The sequence below is a fragment of the Colossoma macropomum genome, unplaced genomic scaffold (genome assembly GCF_904425465.1).
Source record: "Colossoma macropomum unplaced genomic scaffold, Colossoma_macropomum, whole genome shotgun sequence".
In the NCBI taxonomy this organism is placed as follows: domain Eukaryota; kingdom Metazoa; phylum Chordata; class Actinopteri; order Characiformes; family Serrasalmidae; genus Colossoma; species Colossoma macropomum.
Window position 1 is genome coordinate 22,581,947 of NW_023494788.1, and position 22,979 is coordinate 22,604,925.

At 37.9% G+C, this 22,979-nt stretch overlaps 1 protein-coding gene across 1 annotated transcript in view; it reads right to left on the reverse strand.

The window, feature by feature from the left end:
• aff2 (AF4/FMR2 family, member 2) overlaps window positions 1-22,979 on the reverse strand; it is a 307,511-nt gene that overhangs the window by 112,248 nt on the left and 172,284 nt on the right. Inside the window, exons 5-7 of the mRNA XM_036568862.1 lie at window positions 11,647-11,733; window positions 7,760-7,796; window positions 6,292-6,346 (exon numbers count right to left, since the gene is read on the reverse strand). Coding sequence (XP_036424755.1) covers window positions 6,292-6,346; window positions 7,760-7,796; window positions 11,647-11,733 — 179 coding nt within the window. The remainder of the gene's footprint in view (window positions 1-6,291; window positions 6,347-7,759; window positions 7,797-11,646; window positions 11,734-22,979) is intronic.

A 22,979-nucleotide genomic window follows, 5' to 3' on the forward strand; every position in this document is an offset into this window, starting at 1 on the left:
GTTAGTTGTGATGGGCAGGCCTTTTGTGTTGGCAGAATGTCAGTGTTGCAGGACTCTAGCTAAGAGGATCATACATTTGATTAGGTTGTATTCAAATGTATGACTGGTACTGTATATGTACATCTCTTCCACTGATTTGTCAAAACGTCCGTCTAATCTGATGATTAAGATGTAAACTAAGTCATTCAGCTCCATTCTAGAGAAAATTACTAAGTCAGAATGGTGAATGGTGGTAATTGGAACCAGATGTCTGAAGCGTTTAATGCCTCTAAAAATATCCTACAGAAAGTTTTGACATTAAATGGTTACGAATGCTCTGTCTGGTGCCTGAGACATTGCTTTATTAGACTTTTGAGAAATGATTTTGGCCTAAGAATAAATATTCTTTCAGCACGTGTTTGGGGCTCATGACTTTATTCAGCCTCATTGTTAAAGGAAGTCTTATAACAACATAACCTTTGAAATATTAACAAAAATTTAACATTTCCACACATTTACTGATGGATGGATGGATGGATGGATGGATAGATAGATAGATAGATAGATAGATAGATAGATAGATAGATAGATGAATAGATGGATGGCAAGAAAGAAAGCAAGAAAGAAAGCAAGAAAGAAAGCAAGAAAGAAAGAAAGAAAGAAAGAAAGAATTGAAATTGAACTTTATTGATCCTGAAGGGAAATTGTAGTGTTTCAGTAGCAACATATATACATATATTACATATACTAGGCAGAAAATAAAAAATAGAAATAAAAATAGACATAAGTTAAGTATAAGAGTAGACATAAAGTATATCAATTTGCATATTTACATAGCATATTCTGCACAATCATCCTATGTTTTGCGTGACCTCCTTCAAATGTGTGTGAGAAGGTGAAGTGTATTTTGTGGCCCATTAACTGCATGTTTAGGCCTATGCACCAGTTTCAGACAGGGGCAGAATGCAACCCATTTGCATCAGAGATAAAGCTTAGGACACAGAATGTTGCATATTGAAGCACTGATAGCTGTTCCTTTGGGCCCTTTATATGCAGTGCTAAAACAAAACCATGCACGTTTATAGCACAGTATGTTTATAAAGACTCACTGCCTTAGTTGAGAGGATAAATACAGTAAGGTTCTGCCTCTTAAAGAAGCATTATCTCCAATGTCATTTGAATGGAACTGCTTTCTGAGGATGGTGACAGAAAGATCTGACTGTACATGTTTTTTAAATGATCCGTTATGAAAAGATTTTTCACACATATTCTATAGGTTATGGAGGTCTAAACAGTTCTTGGCTTGGATGTACAGGTGTAGAAAAAACTAGTAATAACATCTTTATATTATGTGGAGGCTCTTTAAACATGAGGTTTTTCATGCTTTTACATTTCATTTACAAAAACGATTCTTTAAGGAATCATCCACTGAGAGGTTCTTCAGGGACACCAAAAGTGGTTCCTCTATGTCTTTGTTGCTCCAAAGAACCCTTTTGGCATCTTTTAAGAGTGTAATTCAGTTGCCACAGTGCTTCAGATACTCTCTGTGCTAACATGATAAAGTGTTAACAGCATCATATTAACACAATGAAGACACACAGTGAACATACTGCATATGACTGTGTGCGCATATGAATGAGCAGCAGGATGAGTAATGCTAAGAAGCAGAAAATAACAGAGAAGAAAGCTGGCTGAGAAGGGCAGAACTAGCTGGTGGCAGTGAGCGGCCGTAGCGGGCCGTTTTCTCTTTGCTGTCTCTCTCGGTCGGGGAGAATGGTGGCACTTGAGTGTGACTAATGTCGGGTTTGGAGTAAATTACAGTGCTGATCACCGGCGCTCGCGAGGAGGTTACACAACGGCCGATCCGCTGGGGAAAAGTGCCATTTTATGACTTCCCACCACGGTAAACTTCAAATTAATGCCCCTGTACCCTCCGCCTAATGGACGATTGTGGCTCAAGAGGGACAGATTGAAGCGCTAAAGGTTTATACGATGGCGCATTGAAATCTTCCACATTGGACCTAAAGCCTCCGTGAGATGCTTGGAGGAAAATGACTCCGCTGACGGCCGATGGACTTGTGAGAGATGACAACAATTACCTAATGGAGCTGAAATCACTGGATGATATTTCACCCAATTTTAAACACTCTTGTGACCAAAAGTTCTCATATAGAAAAGATACAAATCATAGAGTTATTAAAGTTGTTGTAAGTAAGTCTGGAAGGTACATAAATAAAGCAAATTATTTGCAGACTCAGGGTTTATTGCATAAACTATAGGTGCCAAAAAGGTTCTTTGACACTTACCAAAAGAACCTTTCAATGCATAGTTCTTAAAATGAGACGTGAAAGTCGGAAGAATCCTTACAGATACATGATGTAAAGGTTTTATACCAATCCAAGGTGTTTCTGAGAATTGCACGTCCAAGTCAACCTGTTTTTAAGCGTACATCCAAAGAAAGAAAATTAACATTGGTTGGATATCTACATTTAAATGATCTTACAAACAGAGCTACAACAAGCAATTTAAGCTCTTTGAAGGCATGTACACAACTGCCCTTATTTTCTCAACCTGCTGAAAGATTAAAGGCGTCACAAAGAAATACTGCATTCTCACTGCGTTTAAAGCCTGAACTTTGATCAGAACATACTGTTGTCTTCCTTGCTTTTTTATTATGCCAGAGATTTCCTTGATATTCTTGTTTGTCTAATCTTAAGTTCACCACCTTTAGATATCTAAGTTCCTCTTAATTCACTGCACTTTCCATTGAACAAAACAAGGCTACAAGTCTGCAATAAGAAGCAATGTTCTGTTTTATGAGAAGTAAAATACAATAGACTTATAATAAGGCAGGCCATAGCTCAGCGACTTCTGCCTATAAAACTGCACTGATTAGGATCTGAAAGAAAAGAACTGCCCCTACATCAGTTAGTTACGCTTGCTACATATGGGTCTAGTGGTATAAGTGTATAGGTGCAGCATTTTAGCGTATGGTTCAAGATACATTAATGTGCCAATAACGCTACTAGTCCTCAGCCTGCTGCTAAAACAGCTCTGATCTGCTGAGGCATGGACTCTACAAGACCTCTGAGACCTCTGGTATCTGGCACCAAGATGTTAAACACCTCAGTGTCACTGCTGGACTGAGAATAGTCCACCAACCAAAAATATCCAGCCAACAGCGTCCTGTGGGCAGCATCCTGTGACCACTGATGAAGGACTAGAGGATGACCAACACAAACTGTGCAGCAGCAGATGAGTTATCGTCTCTGACTTTACATCTACAAGGTGGACTGACGAGGTAGGAGTGTCTAATAGAGTGGACAGTGATTGGACACAGTGTTTAAAAACTCCAGCAGCACTGCTGTGTCTGATCCACTCGTACCAGCACAACACACACTAACACACCACGTCAGTGTTACTGCAGTGCTGAGAATGATCCACCACCCAAATCGTACCTGCTCAGTGGTGGTCCATGGGGGTCCTGACCACCGAAGAACAGGGTAAAAGGGGGCTAACAAAGTATGCAGAGAAACAGATGGACTACAGTCTGTAACTGTAGAACTACAAAGTGCACCTATATAGTAAGTGGAGCTGATAAAATGGACAATGGAGGTGGTCATAATGTTATGCCTAAACGGTGTATCTCCTTCACATGAGCTGTTGTTAGAAGATAATGTTAATCACTTCACTTGGTCATAATGTTTTGGCTCATCACAAAACAAACTGCATATTATTCATACAATCAAATGCTGTTAAAGTACACTACAGAAATACATGACGCTCAGTCAAACGACAGAAAAGTACACTTCACAAGCAGCAAGGGGGCCCAGGAGGACGGAAGATTCTGAGCTTAAATGCAAAGTGCACAGTGCATTCGTTTCTGCATACACTGCACATCTAGTGTTTGCAGCAGTGGAGGGGAAAAAAAAACGGTGACATGACTTGACCCATAGTCAATGCGCTCAGCTGTGGCAGACAAAGTCGGTATTGACAGAAATGTTCTTGCCCCGAGGCAGTCTCGCTCTAAATATTTGGACTGGTTAAATCATTTAAGACTTCCCTCGAATAACTGGCATGTAATTGAGGGGAACAAAAGCAGAGTTATCTTGCTTTCAGCGGGCAAAAAAAACACAAAAAGCTAAAGAAACGGAAGCAAAAAGAGGATCAAACAGACGGATGCCACAAATGTTGACGACAAATGCTTATGGCTCAGTGTCTGCCTTTGGCCTAAGAACGAAGAGACGCGTTTGAGTCAGATCAACAGATAACTGTGTTTCTAAGTAGCTCCAGAAGCCAAACAATGCAGCATTCTTCTATGTGTCTGGCAGTTCAAACCACGTCTCCTCCCCGCCTCCCCCATCCCTCGTACCCCCATGAGAAGATATCTCCTCTTCTGAGCTGATAGATGCATTAGGCTCGGATTCAATTTGTCTAGATCTGTCACATCTGTTTAGCCAGTCAGATTTCGCCTGTTGCTCGCTGGGCCGTGCGTTAGACTCGTGTGGCACGCAGCATTAGCAACAAAACGTGGGCTGTTGCTGTTTTCTTCTAGTTTTCGGAGAACATGTTCATACTTAATAAGAAAAGCTACTTCCAGAGAATTTTTGTATTATTAACAGGTTCTCAGGAAACAGACGCAGCGATACCAAGAAAGATTAAAATGAAACACAGGCTAAACTTTCTGCAACTGTAACGTTTCCTTAAAGCACTTTATCAAGAACAGAATAGAAACAAAATATGTTTGGCTGTTTATCGAGTGTAGAAGAATAACTAATGTAAATGTATAGCGCTATTATGATAAAGTGATGTAAACAGTGCCAGTCAAAAGTTTGGACACACTTACTCAAAAAGACTTTTCATTATTTTTAGACTAATATTGAAGACAAAACTACACTCTAAAAAGTGATGTGTTAATTAACAACACACTTACTTGTGTTACCTGTTTTAACACTTCTTGTATCATATTGTTTACTGGTTTAATTCTGTGTTAAAAGTGGCACAAAATGTGTCGACTCCAACTGAACACACTGACGTGTCCAATCAGAGACATGCATTTTTTTTCACGGCTCTGTTTTAAGAGTGTATGAAATGACACATATGGAATAGAGTACTGTGCAAAAGTTAGAGATCACGCTTTGTTTATCTTAATTTCAGTCATAACTGATATTAAATACAAACTTATTAAGTTTCCAATCTCAGGAAAAAAAAGCCAATGACGTTCAGACAATTACACAGAAACATCAAGAACTAAATATAATACACATTTTTCAGTATTTAGTGTGTCCACTCTTTGCTTTCATTACAGCTTCCATTCAGTTGTTTTCAGTTTTTCGAAGAAATTTGCAGGGATGTTTTTCCACACTTCCAAAGTTCAGTCTTAGAAGTTGGTGGAATCGTCTGCTTCTCAAATTCCAAGTAATCCAAACACATTTAGTGATGTTGAGGTCTGGACTCTGGGGTGGTCAGTCCATTGTTCAACTTCTTTGTTTGATGTGTCCGTCTCCTTTTCTCAGTAATGGCTTCTCGACAGCTACACATCCTTTCAGACCCACAGCGCTGAGTCGTTTTCTCACAGTGGAAGGATGGACAGAAACACCTGTGGATGCTTTCAGATCTGAAGCAGCTTGATTTTCTCCTCTTTCTCAAAGATAAAAGCTTTAAGTGCTGTTTATCTGATGGGGCAGTTTTGGTGTTTACCAGGTCTTGGATGGTTGTATCATTTTTCCTGATCATTTAATACTTTTCTGAACTCCAGCAAACTTATTAAATAAATGAATTAAATAAATTAAGTCTCTTACTTTTTTCAACAATACTGTACCGTCATTCAGGTGTGTCCAGACTTTTGACTTGTCCTGTTCATTATATATCATACTTGCGTTACCTGTTTTAACACTTTTTGTGTCATATTGTTTACTGATTTAATTCTGTGTTAAAGTGGCACAAAATGTCTCCTGTATATGTATAAAACAACAAAACACAGTGTTGTGGACTGTCTATATGGAATGTCTATAGGGCCCTTAACATCAGTGCTACAGAAGACCACACATGTCCTTTGCACATCATTGTATGTATGTAATATATGCCTGTACTGTTGATGCTGTATTCTTGATGCTTTGTGCCTGCGGTGAAGTGAACTAGTGCCAGCTGCAGTGTTTGTTTGTCGAGACGGTTTCTCTCAGCTGGGAATGGAGCGCGCTCCTCTAGGGGACTTATTTTGCAAAGGAACAAAGCTCAGACTCTGCCCCACTCTCTCCGTCTCTCCATCTCCCTGGGGCACCTTCTCAAATAATTAATCAAATGAATACTCACGACTTCTGTGGCACCGACTTGGTCGCGGGCTTGTTACCAGGAACATTACAGCGCTCTGCCAAAAGAATGCACATGTAAATGTCAGAGAGCGGGTTTTTGATTAAGCGCCGGCCAAGAGGCGGCTGAAAATCAGCTTGGCATCGGGCGCGACGTGTCACAAGACATTCTGCTTCGATTTTTTTTTTTCCATTACGGTTTGTAAAAAATGATCCGTTGGGTGCTGCCTTCTGACATGTTTGACACTGTTTAACAGACACAAAGGGAATTCTTTATAGCTGTCCTCAAATATGTCTTCAAATATTTTCTTCCTCACCAAAAAGACAATTTTTTTCTGACTAAAATAGAAAATCACCCTTACTCCACTGAAACCGCCCCCCCCAAAAAAAACTCCAAATAATTAAATTATATAACTTAATGAGTGAGCAGATGAGTGAAACAGGATGCTTAAAGTTAAATAGAGACAAGCTACATGATACTGTTGTTGAAATATGTAGTTTTAAGTATAATTTGCATGTATAAACAAATAAATATATATACAAATACATTTAGTACACCAGCAGAATGCCATACAATAGCAGGGACTCCTGAATTAATATTGAGTGAGTGCTCAAAATATCTCAGAATTCTGCAAATTAAGATGACGTTCCCTCTGTTCTGCACAAGAGAATAAATTTTTGTTGCGTTTTGTTTAAGAGTGGTACCTTGTTAAAGTGGTAAAACAACAGATTGACAAATATAATGACCCAAAGGTCTTATGAATCTTATGTTCGTTTACTATCTAATATCACCACTAAGTTTAGTCTTTAATAAGATAAGGAAAGGTTTTGTTTTCTTCGTCACTCAACTGGTACCTGCTGCTTTCTAGCTTGTGTCGTAGCTACGCCTGCAAAAGCACACCGTAAAATTACAGTAAAATACTGCTTACTAGAACCTTATTAACAGTGAATAACAGTAAAATAGCAGCTTTATACTACAACTCCAAAATCTGAATCATTAGAATAAAAACATGATTTTATTAAAATGTTTCCCCCTTTTTAACTCAGCATAGCAGCCTTAGTACAGCCTAACAGCAAACTCAGAGTAATCTGCTGAGTTATTACAGAACTTACAGAATACTGTATTTTACTGTAAAAAAATTTAAACACTGTAAAATGTAGAAATGTAATCCATCATATGGAATTTGCATTACAGTTAATTAACCAGCATTTACTTGTTATTGCCTGACATTTTATCCACTTCAAGAAAGCTTACAAACCTTTACGTGAATTTTGCAGATTTTATTTGATGTTACTTCTTTGATGTTTCCATGAAGTCTTTTTTATTCAATATGCCAAAATACGCATAAAAAATATGTTGATGGAAACCCAGCTAGAGCTGCTGCGACTGGTTAGTGAACTAGTCAACTTACAGAGACAGTGCTAGAATTTTGTATTAAATAATGTAGAAGTGAATGAAGGACTCCACTCACTTTGTCCATTGTATCCTGCTGTTACGTGCTGGGGGTCCTGTGGAGAGAGGAAGAGCGAGCGATAGGGGGAGGGAGGGAGAGAGAGAGAGAGAGAGAGAGAGAGAGAGAGAGAGAGAGAGAGAATTTTAAACCTGCTAGAGTGAAGCAAAGCTGCGTTTAACACACATGGAGGAGCTATGGATGGGCAATATTCCTGCTGATGGCTTTAATTGATTTTACACTAATACAATTAGAAGCAGCACACAAATCACACTTCAGCGGGAGAGCAGAGGAGAGATGACTACGCTAGTAGATAGCACCATTAAATCAGGATTTATAGAGTCAGCTTATTATTAGCCATGTCACTCGGGTCAACTTATGCCAGTCAGACCATGTCCTATTAAGAGGCAAATAACAGGGACTTTAGCACTGAGAATGAAGCGTCATGGGATTTGAGTGGAACTTGAGAACGCACACACACTCGGATACGCACAGACACAGAGGGGATGACATCTTGAAGGCACGGCCACAGAAGAAACTGTGACAATTTGCAGCAGAATGATTCGTTTTAATAGGCACACTATTTCACAGCGGCTTATTATTCCTAAACCCTGTAGGTTATCTCTCAGGGGTAAAGAAGGTTTGGGAAAGATTTCCTAATATTGCAGTAAGACACAGGCCTAGGTATTGTTAAAATAATAATGATAATTATTGAAATCAAACATTTTTCCTATATCAACGACACACATCTTTGATATTGTCAATAAATTGACAACTCTGCTACTATGTTGACATTCGCCTCAAGGGCTTGACTTGAACTGTTGCTACTTTGGCACTCTAGGTGGCAATGTGTGCCTTTTAGTCACCAGGGAGATGAAGTCTAGCCGTTCACTCACAACAGCTCAAACTATCACGTAACTCCTTAACATTCCAGGCTTATTATGTACTAAGGCTTATAATTCAGTAACTACAGGGACTTCAATGCAAACTAATGGAGCTATTCTTAGGTTAGCTTAAGTGTGCAATAAAACTTTGCTTGGTTTATGGTTTGGTAAGGGCTTAATTGGGCCTTCCCAAACTTGAGATACTTAACATGCGTGTAAGCGAGAGGGTCAGAGGGCTGGGCTGTCTATTTATGCTATTCATCCAAGCCAGCGGTTCTCAAACTTGTCTAAGGCCCTCTTTGTGGATAGTAAGTATCACTGCAGCTGATGCACCAGGACCTTGTATTACCAGAAACTTGTCCATTTTGTTAGCTTTCTATGCAGCTATTGCTGACCTGCCCATACAGTGGTGTGCCCAAAGTTTTATTACACACTTCTATAACCTAAAAACAGCTCAACCAGTTTGCATTAAAGTCCCTGTTTTACCTGAATAATAAGCTTCAGTATGTAATATGCCTGGGACTTTAAGAGGTAAAAGGCAATTGCTTTTTATAATGTACCATTTTTACAACTTAGTAGTGCCCTCAAAGAGTCAGCAAGGCTGGAGGCCACAAGTCCAGAGAACAGGAATTTGGACTGGACATATGCATGATAGTTACACTCAGCTAGCTAGCCATTTTCATTGCTGAAATTATGGAAAGAAAAAGTAGTAAGTTTAAGGAAAATGTTTCAGAACAAGATAAGAGGTCAACATCCTCTTTATCAACTTTATTCTGTTTTTTTTTTTAATATCATACTTTTACTTCAAGCTAAGATAGTTTTAAAGATCTATGTTGAAAGTAAAGGCCCAATAAAAGTGAAATGTAGTTTTTTTTGAATGTTTTGTTTAGGTATGTTTTACGTTCTGTCTTGGTAATAAATAAACTGTAAAAAAAACTGCTGTAAATCTACAGTATTTATTTTACAGTATAATACTGGTTTATTTTGCAGGATCATACTGTAAAATATTTAGCATTTAGAGAGGTGCATTTAGTTTTTTCTATGTATATATATATATATTTATATGGTATTAATGTATATATAGTACTAATACAATAAACATATTGTATACAATGTACAGTACTTTACTGGCAACTCCACTGTAAATGTATTACAGAGTAAGTGTGTATATAATATCAGAAAAAGCCTTTAAAAAAAAAAATAACACTGGGATTCAAGCATTGTCACTGTTGCATCAAAATCTTCTAATCTCTTTTACTTTGTATTATTTATTTATTTTACTTTACACCATTTGAAAATGCCTGAAGTGTGGTCTCTGACTTTTGCACAATAATATGATAATAATTATCTTTATTGAATCGCTCAGCCCTAAAATCAGACCAACAGGTTAAAAAAAAATAAAATATTAATAATTGTGCCCTGTAAACCATGGCAGGCTGAGCGTAGTGGCTGGATGGTCTAAGCAGCAACAGATTACACTCAGTCTCAGTGAAGCAGAGATGACGTGTAGCCAAAAGAGTCACTCAGTCAAAAAGCATGGCCAAACCACAAAGCCCTGTCCAGCACATCTCCCCCTCAATGCTTTGACATCTTCCCAGTGACACTGCTCAGCCCTCCAGCTCCCTGACGCCATCTCTGGAAACTTGTCAAGTGACATCAGAGGACAGAGTGACGGGCGGATGTTATGACATCAGCCCGAGGTTCCATAAAATGAATAAATAAATAACTGCGTTTTCCCCCACAGTCCGCAAACTCATCCGGAGTGGGGAAAAAGACACTGTCCTAATGTTGAGTCTTGCTTGGTGATTTCACAGTAACACTTCATGCGTCACTCTCTGTGTGGTGGAGAGCTTAGTGAGTAAAACAGAGCATGACTACACAAGAGGTCTACGAACACATGACGTCTTTAATGAGAGATAATCATACGCTAAAATCAGTATCAGTCATTTACACAGCTATATTAATAATACACTAATACCGAATATCATTTGTAAATAAACACAAAGAGACATTGTAAAGTATGCAACCCTCATTTGTTTGCTGATGTCTCATTTTGAATAATTAAATATTAACCTATTTTACAATTAATTATTACATCACATCAGCAATGCAAAAGTTTGGGCGCCCTGGTGAAAATAAGTACACATCCTCTACGGAGACCACATCTCTATGCATTTTAATACACAATCACTGTTTATCTGTGAATTTAACATATTGGAAAAAATAAAACATAACATGGTCTATGCAAAAGTAATGAAACATTTCATATTTAATGGTTTTTTTTAATATATCAAGCTTAGAAAATCAGCAAAACATGTAATTTCACTGGAGCTGCCCAAACGTTTGCATTTAACAAGTGTAGATTCTATCTAATAAGCAACATAAGTAGCTCCCGAGGGGGCCCGCTAACAATGTCTGGGTTATTACTCTACCATTATTATGTTCTAGAGAGGGGAAAAACAAAAAGAAGAAGTGGATCTTAGGTCTTACTAATGAAGCAGCTTCAACTTCTGACTTATTAGAACTCTAAACGAGCATCCGCTCATCAGCAATGCATAATTTATTCAGTTATAAATGTATATAATTTAGACAGATTGTGGTAGTCGTTGTTAACAGTTTAGCTCTAATTTCACAGTTCACCAGCTAGCAATATAGGGGCCCCAAAAACCCTGCTTAGGGCCCCCAAAAGGCTACTGCCAGCCCTGCATTACACATGTATATTGTACATTTACATGAGTACATGTTTTTCACTGGCTTCTGTTTTAGAGTCACCAGTTTTTCTATTATAACTAAGTGAAGGGAAACATGCTGAAATGATTGTCTATGGTAACTGACTGTATGCTACAGATGCAGCAGATCAAAAAATGCTCAAGTGTTCCTTTAAAGACCTTTACTGACCTTTAAGGAAGACCATAACCAGAAAAAGAAATGTCTTTCTAATATTTTACTATAAATACTGGTTCAATATTTAGTGTGTAAATACTGGGTAACATTATGTTTGTGCGTGTGTATGTAACAGTTTACCTTGGAGGGGATGGGAAACTTGGTTTGTTCTGCTTTGCCTGGTGTGTGTATGGCAGTGAGAGGAGGAGGCCAGGAATGGGTCATTTCCTGTAAGAGAACAGCATTCAAGCAGGTTAACATGCTGCTTTACACACACAGAGACTTGTTTTTGTACAATGTGAGGACCAGGAGTCATTCAAATACCCATATGCATTATTAACATAATTACAGTACTGTCTGAAAGCACGTGTAGGTGTTAAGACAGCGTTACTGAGAAAAGGAAATAGACAAAAAAAGCTTCAGCAGTGTCAAAAAACATCCCTGCAGTCCTCCAAGTGTTTTGCAAAGTTAAGTCCATTTTGTATGTCCTGAAAAGGTAGTTTAGCCCTGTTTTTCTGTGGTTTTTCAGGGTAATTTTGTCCTCAAAATGTTGGAAAACAAACACACGCGCACACACACACACACACACCTCTGTTTGCACATTCTAAACATCAACATTAACACGGAATACCTACAGGCTAGAGATGGAGCCAGAGCAATCCTGTAATTACTGCTGCTCATAAGCAAATGGAAATTCATCCATATTCATGTGTCAGATGAAAAAGCAGCACTGGTAATAGGCTCCTTAACCTTCTGTGTAATTGTAGGCTGCATCTTTCTCTCTTTCATATATTGTCTTTTATGTGGCCCTTTTGACTGCCTCCAGACTGCTCGTCTCTCTGTGCGTGAGTGTGAGTGTGTGTGTGTGTGTGTGTGTGTGTGTGTGTGTGTGTGTGTGTGCATCTCCAGGTGTACTGCCTGATACAGAAGAGCACGAGAATGCAGACAAGGGCTGGCCCCAATAACTCAAAACCCTTGAGTATTCATTTGTTACGTTGGCCCCCCTTTTGCTGATTTAGTATTCGGAAATTCCTGAAATGTTCAGAGTTAGATGCTTATGTACCACCTAACAAAACATTCTGTCTTAAAACTAGAAGAAAAATAGCAATTACTCAATGATGGATGTGATAGGTTATTAAAATACCATGTCATACCAATGTAGCGTTATTTAAAGGATGAAAACACCCACACAGCACATCTCTCACAGGTTTCCCCTTTTCCTTTAATGTCTGGAGCAAGATAAGTGGTAATATTTGATATTATTTATATTTAGCTGTTGCTAAACCTGTCTGAAAATGTCACAGAATAATTGTGCATGACTCATTGTGCTAAGCAGCCAGTCGCCTCTTACTTTCGATTTGATTCACATTATTACACAACTGATCTGACACGGAAAAATGTTACATTAGAGAGCAAATAATGTTCAAGTTTGGCTAATATTTTCCCAATGCCGTGTGAGCTTAGCATGAAAAAAAGATGACTAACAATCAGCCATTGGCCAATTTGGCTGTAAAGATATTGGAACTGACTGTAAATATTTATGATCGCATTATTATTTGTTACCAATAGAAAACTGGAATATTTTAATCTATTCTGATCTAAAATGAACTAACATACATAAAATGATGGTTACTTATCAAATGTAATTATTACTGTATTTGGAATGGTATTGAGAATTAATGCTGGAAGCCTGTAAAATGTTGATGGCATCAGCTCTAACACAGAGAAAGAAAATATCTGTGCATCTGTGTGTGTGTGTCTGCTGAATTAGCCTCATTAGAGTGAATATGAACATGTCCGTGTGTGTGTGTGTGTGTGTGTGTGTGTGTGTGTGTGACTATGTGCAGCAGCCCTCAAGCTCATCTTCTGTATGTGCGTAAGCCTTTTAGCATTCAGAGCACGCTTTTCCCCCTCTTACCACTGCCCCCCCCACATGCCTCACACCTCACACATGCCATATATTTTCACTTCTCATACAGTCTCACACTGAGTGCATTACCACATGCTTCCATGACACTATGCAAACACTCGACACTGCGTCTCTTTAAGGGCTGCTGTATGAAGAGCTATGCAGAGTTAGAAATGAAGTCATACATGATGGTGAAACAGAGGAAGATAATCACCATTTGTTGAGTACCAAAGGCTGGTAAGTGTGTGAGATACAGTAAATATATCATTAGGAACATCCCAGTCCAGTTTTCGTGCCCCTTGATCCGATCTGATCCGCATATGTTGATGTTAAGCATCATCCAATAATAATATTATCCATTGTTTATTTGTGGCCACTCAATTTAAATAAGATATGCAGGGTTGCTGTTTACCACTGTGTTCATAATGTGACAATCTGGACTAATTTATTTAGTTTTCAGCTTATTATCCAATTTGACTGACCTCCCTGATGATTTAGCTACCAGTCACTTTAAATTATGCAATAAAATCAATTATATACACTCTGAACTGATATCTGATTTCCATCACTATGTTACAGTGTCGAGAATACGCTGCAATTTAACATGCATGCAAAACACCTCCGTAGTCTTCATTCTGTAGTTGCTGTCATGCTCATACATGATGCTGTCGGATCAAAACCTTGTGTCTCCATTTTGGTCGTTTTTCAGTTTTTGACATAATTTGAAAAAACCTACCGTCCTTTATATTGTTTGTAAATTTCAAGATGAATGCACCACGAGAAATGGCTCAAAATTACTTGGAAAAAATTCTGGCTCCATTGACTTACATTATAAATAAAACATGTTTTTTGCTTCTCCTGTAAAGTTACCATTTTGGAGATATAAGGTTTTGTTCTGACAACAGCAAAATGAGTCTAAGTTGGTTTTCTCTATGAGAATAATGCATAGTAATTTGCCACTATTGCATCTTGTGGTAAACAAAAAATGTTCCAAAGCCAACATGTTTTGCTGTATTGACATTTTCCCAATTGTCACAGGATCCGCTGAATGACGAAGATCTTTATCCCCCCTCCGATATTCGATCCAGCCTTTTCTACTGATATCGGCCTGATACCAATGCTCAGTGTGAGTGCCACCTCTAGCTCCATTCTTTCAGTTTTTAAACTGGCTGTTTTGTTAGCATCAGTTTTGAGCCAAAACAGGCGAAGTGAAGCAGAATGTTTCCTGAGATAGTTTCATTTTTAACCAGTTGTGACTTGCAAGTGAAAAACTGGCAGCAGCGCGTGCTGCAAAGCATTATAGCTGTTATAGACTTGAAGCATTATAGCCACATACCAGTAGTTTTTCACTTCCCACTGTAAAATAGTTCGCTAAAATAGGCCGCTTTGTTAGCAGTCTTGGCTTAACAGAGCTCATACCCAATCTGGTAAATTATCCAAGGACTGGCTGTGATCCCTATATGTCCCTATAAAACATCACAATGCTTTTTATAATAAACTATGTAACATAATATTTCATTGTAAAGGACAAAATGAACTAGAAAAACATGCCACATTTCTCCTCTTTTTAAAATCTAAGTATCATGTATTTTAATTAAATGCTTGCAAAAATAAACCATTTAAGAAAAAAACATAAGGAAAAAATAACAATTGGTATAAATAAATGGAAAAGATAACATAATGCTGACATTCAGTCAACTCCTTGTTATTATACTACGTAGTTCATGCAGTTGTTCTTTATAGACTCTCAATAAGATCCATATGGCTCGTATCTGTCTTTTTATGATGCATGCAGTTGTTCAGTGTTTTACAAGTGCTGATAACACATGACATACTCAGAACAGAACATCATGAATTTATCACAATAACGACGAAATATCATCACATTGTCCACTCCTCATTTAAAGATAGGCTTAGATACATACAGATGCATAATTGTAGACGTAATAATAAAATACTGAATAACGAAGATAAGTAGATGATCAAAAGAGACCTCAAGATTAAAACTCCACTAGTGTTGTAAACAAAGGAATAAACAAATAAGAAAACAAAACGTAAAGAAGCAAATGGCATCTGCCTGCAGTTCTCCGAGGGGTGATCATTCATGCTTGCTTACAAACAAACAACTCCATTCTTGCCTAATGAAATCATGAGCCGAAAGTACTTTGAAATCTCGGAGGTTGAACTGGAGTGTGTGTGAGTTTGCGTCCCTTCCTGCGAGAAAACCAATAACATTGCCATCCTGGAAAAACGCACATACAAATCCATTAATTCCTCCGAGCTGCAGTGGGGGGTTCAGCCGTCTCCTCGTCAGCTCTGATTTGTAAATGAAGTGGATTAAGAGAAGCATAGTGTAGCCCTTGTAGCCAATGCTGGTCATCCAAACACACAGACTCGGCTCGTACGGTGTTTAGTCTCCTGCTCCCGGACACAAACAGCCTTTAAACCCGAGTGAGCCGTGTTTAGATGGAAACTGTTTTTGTTTTTGTATTCAGACAGAGGTTAGCAGTCTTCAAATTGCGGTGAACCACTAGATTCACTGTATGATGCAGAGTCTCTAGTATGTTTTCCTCTTATTTCTTACCATTTAAAAGTCCATTATTATGTGCGATACTATTTAAAACATCATTTTGCATAATAACCTGGTTAATAACTTCAAGACAAAACCCATTAAGTACAAGTTATTCAGAAATTATAATGTTTAACAGAAAATTACACCGAATACTCAACAACTTAATATATGATTTTCGGGAATTAAGTGTGTCCACGCTTGGTCTTTATTACAGCTTCTGTTCTTTTCAGAAGACTTGCTTTGAGTTCTTCAAAGAAATCAGCATATTTTTCCACACCTCCAAAGTTCAGCCTTAGAAGTTGGTTACACTTTCTGCTCATCAAGATTTAAGCAATCCCAAAAACATTCAATAATGTTGAACTACAGTTTTGGAAATTACTGCTTTTTTTCATTGTTACCTTAAATTTATCCTTTATAATAGACATGAATAAACCTATATCCAATTTCCTCAGAAATACCTCCTGAAAAATATATGTTTTGACTAGAAATTAAATAAATGATTGGTAGTCTCTGACTTTTGCAAAGTCCTGTAGTGCTGAGGAAGCTGTGTGACAAGCTAAAGTATAAAAGAATGTCTAGAATTTATTAAATCAAAAATGGAGATCAAATCTTAAGACAGATAAAATAACGCAGAAAACAGAAAATAGGCAGTATATACTTTTATCACTTTAATTTTTGTTCCGAGAATTCTTGAAATACTGAATAAAACATCTAAAAATATCTGTTAAGGGTGGATATTTTATGACGATATCTTGTCGTAAATTATGTCACAATATGGTTTTCTCAGTATATTGTGGATATCATCAGTACTTTCAGAGCAATGACTAACGATATGTTTCATTACAAATTGAGCATAAGTAGGACTGTTTATTTGGGTTTAGTTCAGTGCAGTTTGTAAAATGTAAAATAATAAAAGTCACCGCAGTTGTGCATTTACTATCATTATTATTACAGTAAATTTTATGTGATAACTTATTAAATCTCAGAAAAACAAAAACATTGTTATGCATATTATGTATTGTGAAAATGTCTTGAAGTATCATGATATATTTTTGCCATATCGCCAACCCCAAATACCGACGGGTGAAAAGTCTGTAGTACTTAAATCTGTTTGTTATGGTATATAAACCAACAGTGATGCGGAGACAAGGGCGACACTGAGGTATGATACTTCTTTGCACGTGAGGGAGAGTTAAATGTTTAATTTTAGAGTGTGTGTGTGTGTGTGTGTGTGTGTGTGTGCGCTTTGACCAGGCTCCTGCATGCCCTGAGGTTGCATGCATCATCTGTTGCTCCTGTTTGAGAGCCATGCTGTGTGGATCCACACACACAATCCTGCGATGCAATCTTTAACTGTCAGTGTGCGTGAGGTGAGTCAGTCACACTACACTAACCCAACACGAGAGCTTCCATCTGGATTGACCCCCCAAAGCCCCTTTCAGAGGAGAGTAGAGTATCCTAAACCCAAACTCAAGTAAAAGTATTGCTACTTCAGAGAAATAATGACTCCAGTAACAGTAAAGGTCCTTTTTAGAAGTCAAAGTTATTGCTGGTGTCATTTCTCATGTCATTTTATATGCAGTCATATGCAAAAGTTGGGGCGCCCTAGTCAAGTGACATGAAAGTGAACGCGTCCTCTACAGAGCACACAAGTCTGCACATTTTAATTCATAATTACTGTTTATTTGTTGAATTTAACATCTTGGAAAAAATACAACATACAGTGTGGCCTGTGTAAAAGTTATGGCACATTTTATATTTAATTTTTTCCCAATTTGTTAAACTCAGCAAATAACTGGAAACTAAAATTTGCAGAAAATGGCATATTTACGTGTGCTGACTATAGAGGATGTGTTAACTTATTGTCACAGAGAAAATCAACAAACCATATTTGTATACAACAGTAAATCATTTGTCATTATAACTCAACCAATAAGTTCTATTGAAAGCATAGACACTTTCAACTGATACCACATTTCTGTTTATAAGTAGAAGAGATTCTATAAGTAGAAGTGAATTTTAATTATGATTTGAATTTGATAAAAAGTTACTGCCCTGCACTTATATTGTTGTGTATCAATTGTTGCCATGAAAAACAAAATATGAAGTTAGACACATAGGCTCTAATCTGTTGACACAGAGAGTAAATTAAGTGTGCATGTTATCCACCATATAACTACATAAAGAATTATTAAATTGTGAAATAAAACTGTCATTTTGCTAATAACTCTTTCAGACCAAGGTAAAATAGATTTCATTTTCACACAGAAGCTCTAAAAATGCTTCCAGCCTGCTCGTTGCTCTTTGGTCTTCACAGTCCTCGAATTACATGATGAGAATGCTTAGTCAGCAGAAATGGGTAGTAACTAATACCTTTTACTCGGTTCCATGTACTTAAGAAAAAAAAAAAGCTGAAACAAGTATAGAAAATAAGTATAAAATACTTTTACTACTTTGCTTTGGTTCCTATTCTGTTGCTGTTGGATGTACTAAGAAGTTCCACTGCAGTTCTATAGGGAAGTTGTTTTATTGCTATGCTACTTTTACTTCTACTTGAGTGACTGTCTAACGGATCTAACAGCACTTTTACTTGAGCACGTCTAGTTCAGTTTACTCTACCCATTTCTAACAGTCAGGCCTGCGTTCAGGAATCATGTCATTTATTGCAGTGCTGTTTATAATACAGTGGTTTTATACACATTTGGATTCCTCATAAATGTTGGCTTGGTCTTCCCGCCTGTGGGGCAGGATGGCCCGGGTCACCTCCCGGACTGCAGAAGCCTGAGACAGGCCGAGACAAATGGGCCACAGTGCCTTTGATACTGCCACCTCGGCGGTAATGTTAGATATGAAGTATTACCTTTCATAAAGCCGGGATAGTGCTACCGGAGGAGGAAACTTACTGCACAATATGATGAATCTGCAGCTATTCTGTTCGTCAGCATAGAAGAGGACTAACACCTAACACATGCATGCTTTCTCTCTCTCTCTCTCACACACACACACCCCTTTTTATGTGCACAAACAAAATACTCTATTCAACATAAACATATGAGATTTAGCAGATGATGCTGAAAAGCCTTAGCAACTAATAAAAGTGGGTGGTTTAGACAAATAATGTATATTTACTGTGTGGTTAACTGTGTGTCCCAAACCAGTTGCTGGAATCTGGTAAATACTACAAATAATTTAATATATTAAATTATTAAATTATAATTTGGCGTCTATGCTAGGTCAAAAAGGCTAACCCCAAGAGACTGGCTGTTTCTTACATATATCTAAAGCATGTGCCGGAGTCTTCTTATTGGGGTAACCATGTGGAAAAAGAACTGTTTAACCGGGTGGGGTGTGTGTGGGGGGGTTCCTTTGCTTATCATTTCGTCCTGTAATTCCCCTTACACTGAAGTGGACGCAGGCCAAACATAGTGATTCATGTGAGTCTTTGTCAAATAAAAACCACAAATCAAGCACAGATCGGTAAAAGTTGTGCTTGTTGTATATTGCCATCTTTAATTTGATGAACTGTATTTTTTTTAATTTGATAAAACTAATTAATCTAGAAAGAAAGAATGGAATTGCGAACGTCATGTGAATTTTATCGTCTAAGAGTTTGTGGCTGCTTAGCTTAGCCTAATATTTTCTTCTCTGAAGCCATTTAAAGCTTAAAGTTTTACCTGATGAACGAGAGCTGAGACATGTTTTTACTTATGTGTTTAATTGTTTCTAGGACAGTTTCATCTATGTTGAATACAATAAAGGTGTTAATAATGTAGTATATCACATCAGCCAATTTTTTAAAGTTTAGTTATGTTTACATGTGGGAATACTGCTGTCTTGCTTTGTTTGTAAATTTACTTTTACCAACACTAGGGATTAATAACATGGTAGCTTGATTAAGCATCACCAGACACAGGCCTCATTTATCTAATCCTCGAAAACAAACTAAACTAAAATTGGACTGCAACTGACTAAACAGTGGGAGGTGAAGGACTGCTGCTTTTATTTGACCGAAACATGACTAAAACATCCCTGACTCAGTTGTGACAGACTGGTATAAAAGTTTTAACTAAACTACAGCCATCCGTGGCCGGTGGCCGGGAGTCCTAGAGAGCACAATTGGCCTTGCTCTCTGAGTAGGTAGGATGGCCCCCTTCTCCCCCCATCACTCAACGCGATGCTGGTCAGCGCAAGCGTCTGTTAGCTGACGTAGCAGATCTGGCGGTCAGTGCTTTCCTCTGAGCGCGTTCGGCTGTCCAATGACGTCGCGTGAGCGGCAGTTCAAAAAGATGCGGTGGTGCTTCACAGGTCTTGGAAGAAGCTTGTGTTTGCCTTCACCCTCCTAGCGCTGGTATTATTGGGGGAGTCCTAACTAGTGGGTGGAATTTGAGATGACTAAATTGGGGAAAAAATTGGGAAAAAATCCCCTCCACATAAAAATAACAAAAGTTGTAACTAGACAAACATGAAAGGAATTGCAACTGATGTACAAGAAAAACTGGTATATCACCCAGTATTAATATCCAACCACATTAAATGTCCCTTCAGAACTGGAACCGCTTTCATTTGCATGCTAAAAGTCCTAAACTTGAAGAAGTGCTGCTTAGAGTGAATGAAGTCTATACTTTGGACTGTTAATGGTCAACAAAACACTTAGCACTTGGATCACGCTCAGTGCAAATATATTTTAATGGCTTGAGTATTAAAACTTACTGCCAAAGTAGACAGTGACTCACTTTCCTAGACATAATAAAAAAGGAAAAGTCTGAAAAAATATCTTCTCAAAATGCAATAAATAGTGGACTTTAAAAATACAAATGTCCATTTTGTCCATATTAGTTCATTTGAAAAGGTTGTTAAAACCTGTGTGTCCGGGTCTCAGTGCTGGTCTTGCATAAGAGAACAGATTAATTGACTAGAACATTGAGCATGCCTGAGTCATGACTTCAACCCTTCGACTGGAATTCAGTCTGGGGAGAGACACTTCAGATCGTCTTACACCGGGATGTAAAAGGGACCACCCAGGGCTTGTCCATGTGTGTGTTTGGGAGAGAAATAGGGGAAACAGTGTGTGTATGTGTGTGTGTGGCTGACCTCTCAGCATTCTTCCATATTACCCATTATCTGGAGCCGCTAAAGCTAAAGGCTGCACTGAGTAATGATATTCCTTTGTAATTAGATATAAGCACCACTACAAGCTAACACAGCCTCTATATACATTGCAAATGCATTAGTTATTTACCAGTAGTGATGCTTTTCAAACATTCTTTCACTATTTAAATGTCATAAATATTTTATCCCTCCAAATGCAGCACAACAATAACACAAATCAGATTCAACTGTAAAGATCTTACGTGTTATGTTCATTTTCATTTATTGCTAATCATTTTTGCTTCATTTTTCTTCAGTTTTCCTTTCTGTTCCTCCATATAAGACACAATCTTTTTTCTTGCTCAGTGTGGAGGTGATATCAATCTATAAACATTTCCATCTCTGATAAACTATGCCCTCAGGGCCTGAGAGGCACCGAACACAAGACTGAGAGAAACTGTCATATAGGTGAAGAAAGCAACTGAATCTTCTCTCATCTGCTCCCTTTGGTAAACTAGCGCTAACAAGTGCAAAGCAGGGAATGTGGAGATTGTTTTTGATGCAAGTTTGTTTAGGAGGCAAATCTCTCAGTCTCTGCTCAGTCTGGATAAAAAGACCAGTTCGAAAGACCTCAGCCAACCCTGCTACGGTTTATTAGTGGTTTGTTTATGATGGGATTACACAGCTCTTTCAAGTCAAACTTTATAGCTCAGTGAAAAAAAGCTCAAATGTAGCGTATAGAAACATGTTTGGTGCCTGAAGTTTGCTTCTTTGGTTTTTCACTACAGCTCAAAGGCCAATGTTGTTAACAACCCATATGGAAATCTGATATATGACCAAATTTGGATATATATTACAAAGGGTAAGGCATATATTTCAAAATGTATGTACATATACAAAGTATCAAATCTTGGACATATATGTATAATATAAGGACGACACATATATCTCTGATAGGTGGGTGAACACTTATATGTTACATAATATATAGATCTGATATATCGCGGTTGTCGGAACAAAACCTTGCATCTCCATTTTTGTTGTTTTCCAGTTTAAGACACAGTTTGAACATACTTGTTACCCTTTACATTGTATGTAAATTTCATGATGAATGGACTGAAGGAAATGACCTAAAATGACTTGGAAAAAAGTCTGGTTCCATTGACTTACATTGAAAGTAAAGTAGGTTTTTTCCTTCTCCTGTAAAGTTACCATTTTGGAGATACAAGGGTGTCTTCCAACAACAGCGATATACTGTCTGTCTCATATATGTCGCTACAAACAGTGAAATACTTCTTTAAAGCAAAAAAAAAAATTAAATGAAATACACCAACAACATACATGCAAAAAGCCTTATATTACATAACATGAAGCTAGCATTTATGAGTAATATAAACCATTCATACATGATTCATGCTTTCTTTTACATATTGTTAAATATATGTGTTACATATGTATGTTTATGTGTGCGAATATATGACTGAAATATATGTCCCATATTTGAAAAATTTCAAATAAGTTGGTGTGTGTGTCACATACACCGATCAGGCATAACGTTATGACAACCTCCTTGTTTCTATGCTCACTGTCCATTTTATCAGCTCCACTTACTATATAGGTGCACTTTGTAGTTCTACAGTTACAGACTGTAGTCCATCTGTTTCTCTGCATACTTTGTTAGCCCCCTTTTACCCTGTTCTTCAGTGGTCAGGACCCCCATGGACCCTCACAGAGCAGGTACTATCTGGGTCATTCTCAGCACTGCAGTAAATAGAGAATAGTCCACCAACCAAAACATCCAGCTGTCCTGTGGGCAGCGTCCTGTGACCACTAATGAAGGACTAGAGGATGACCAACACAAACTGCAGCAGCAGATGAGCTATCATCTCTGACTTTGCATCTACA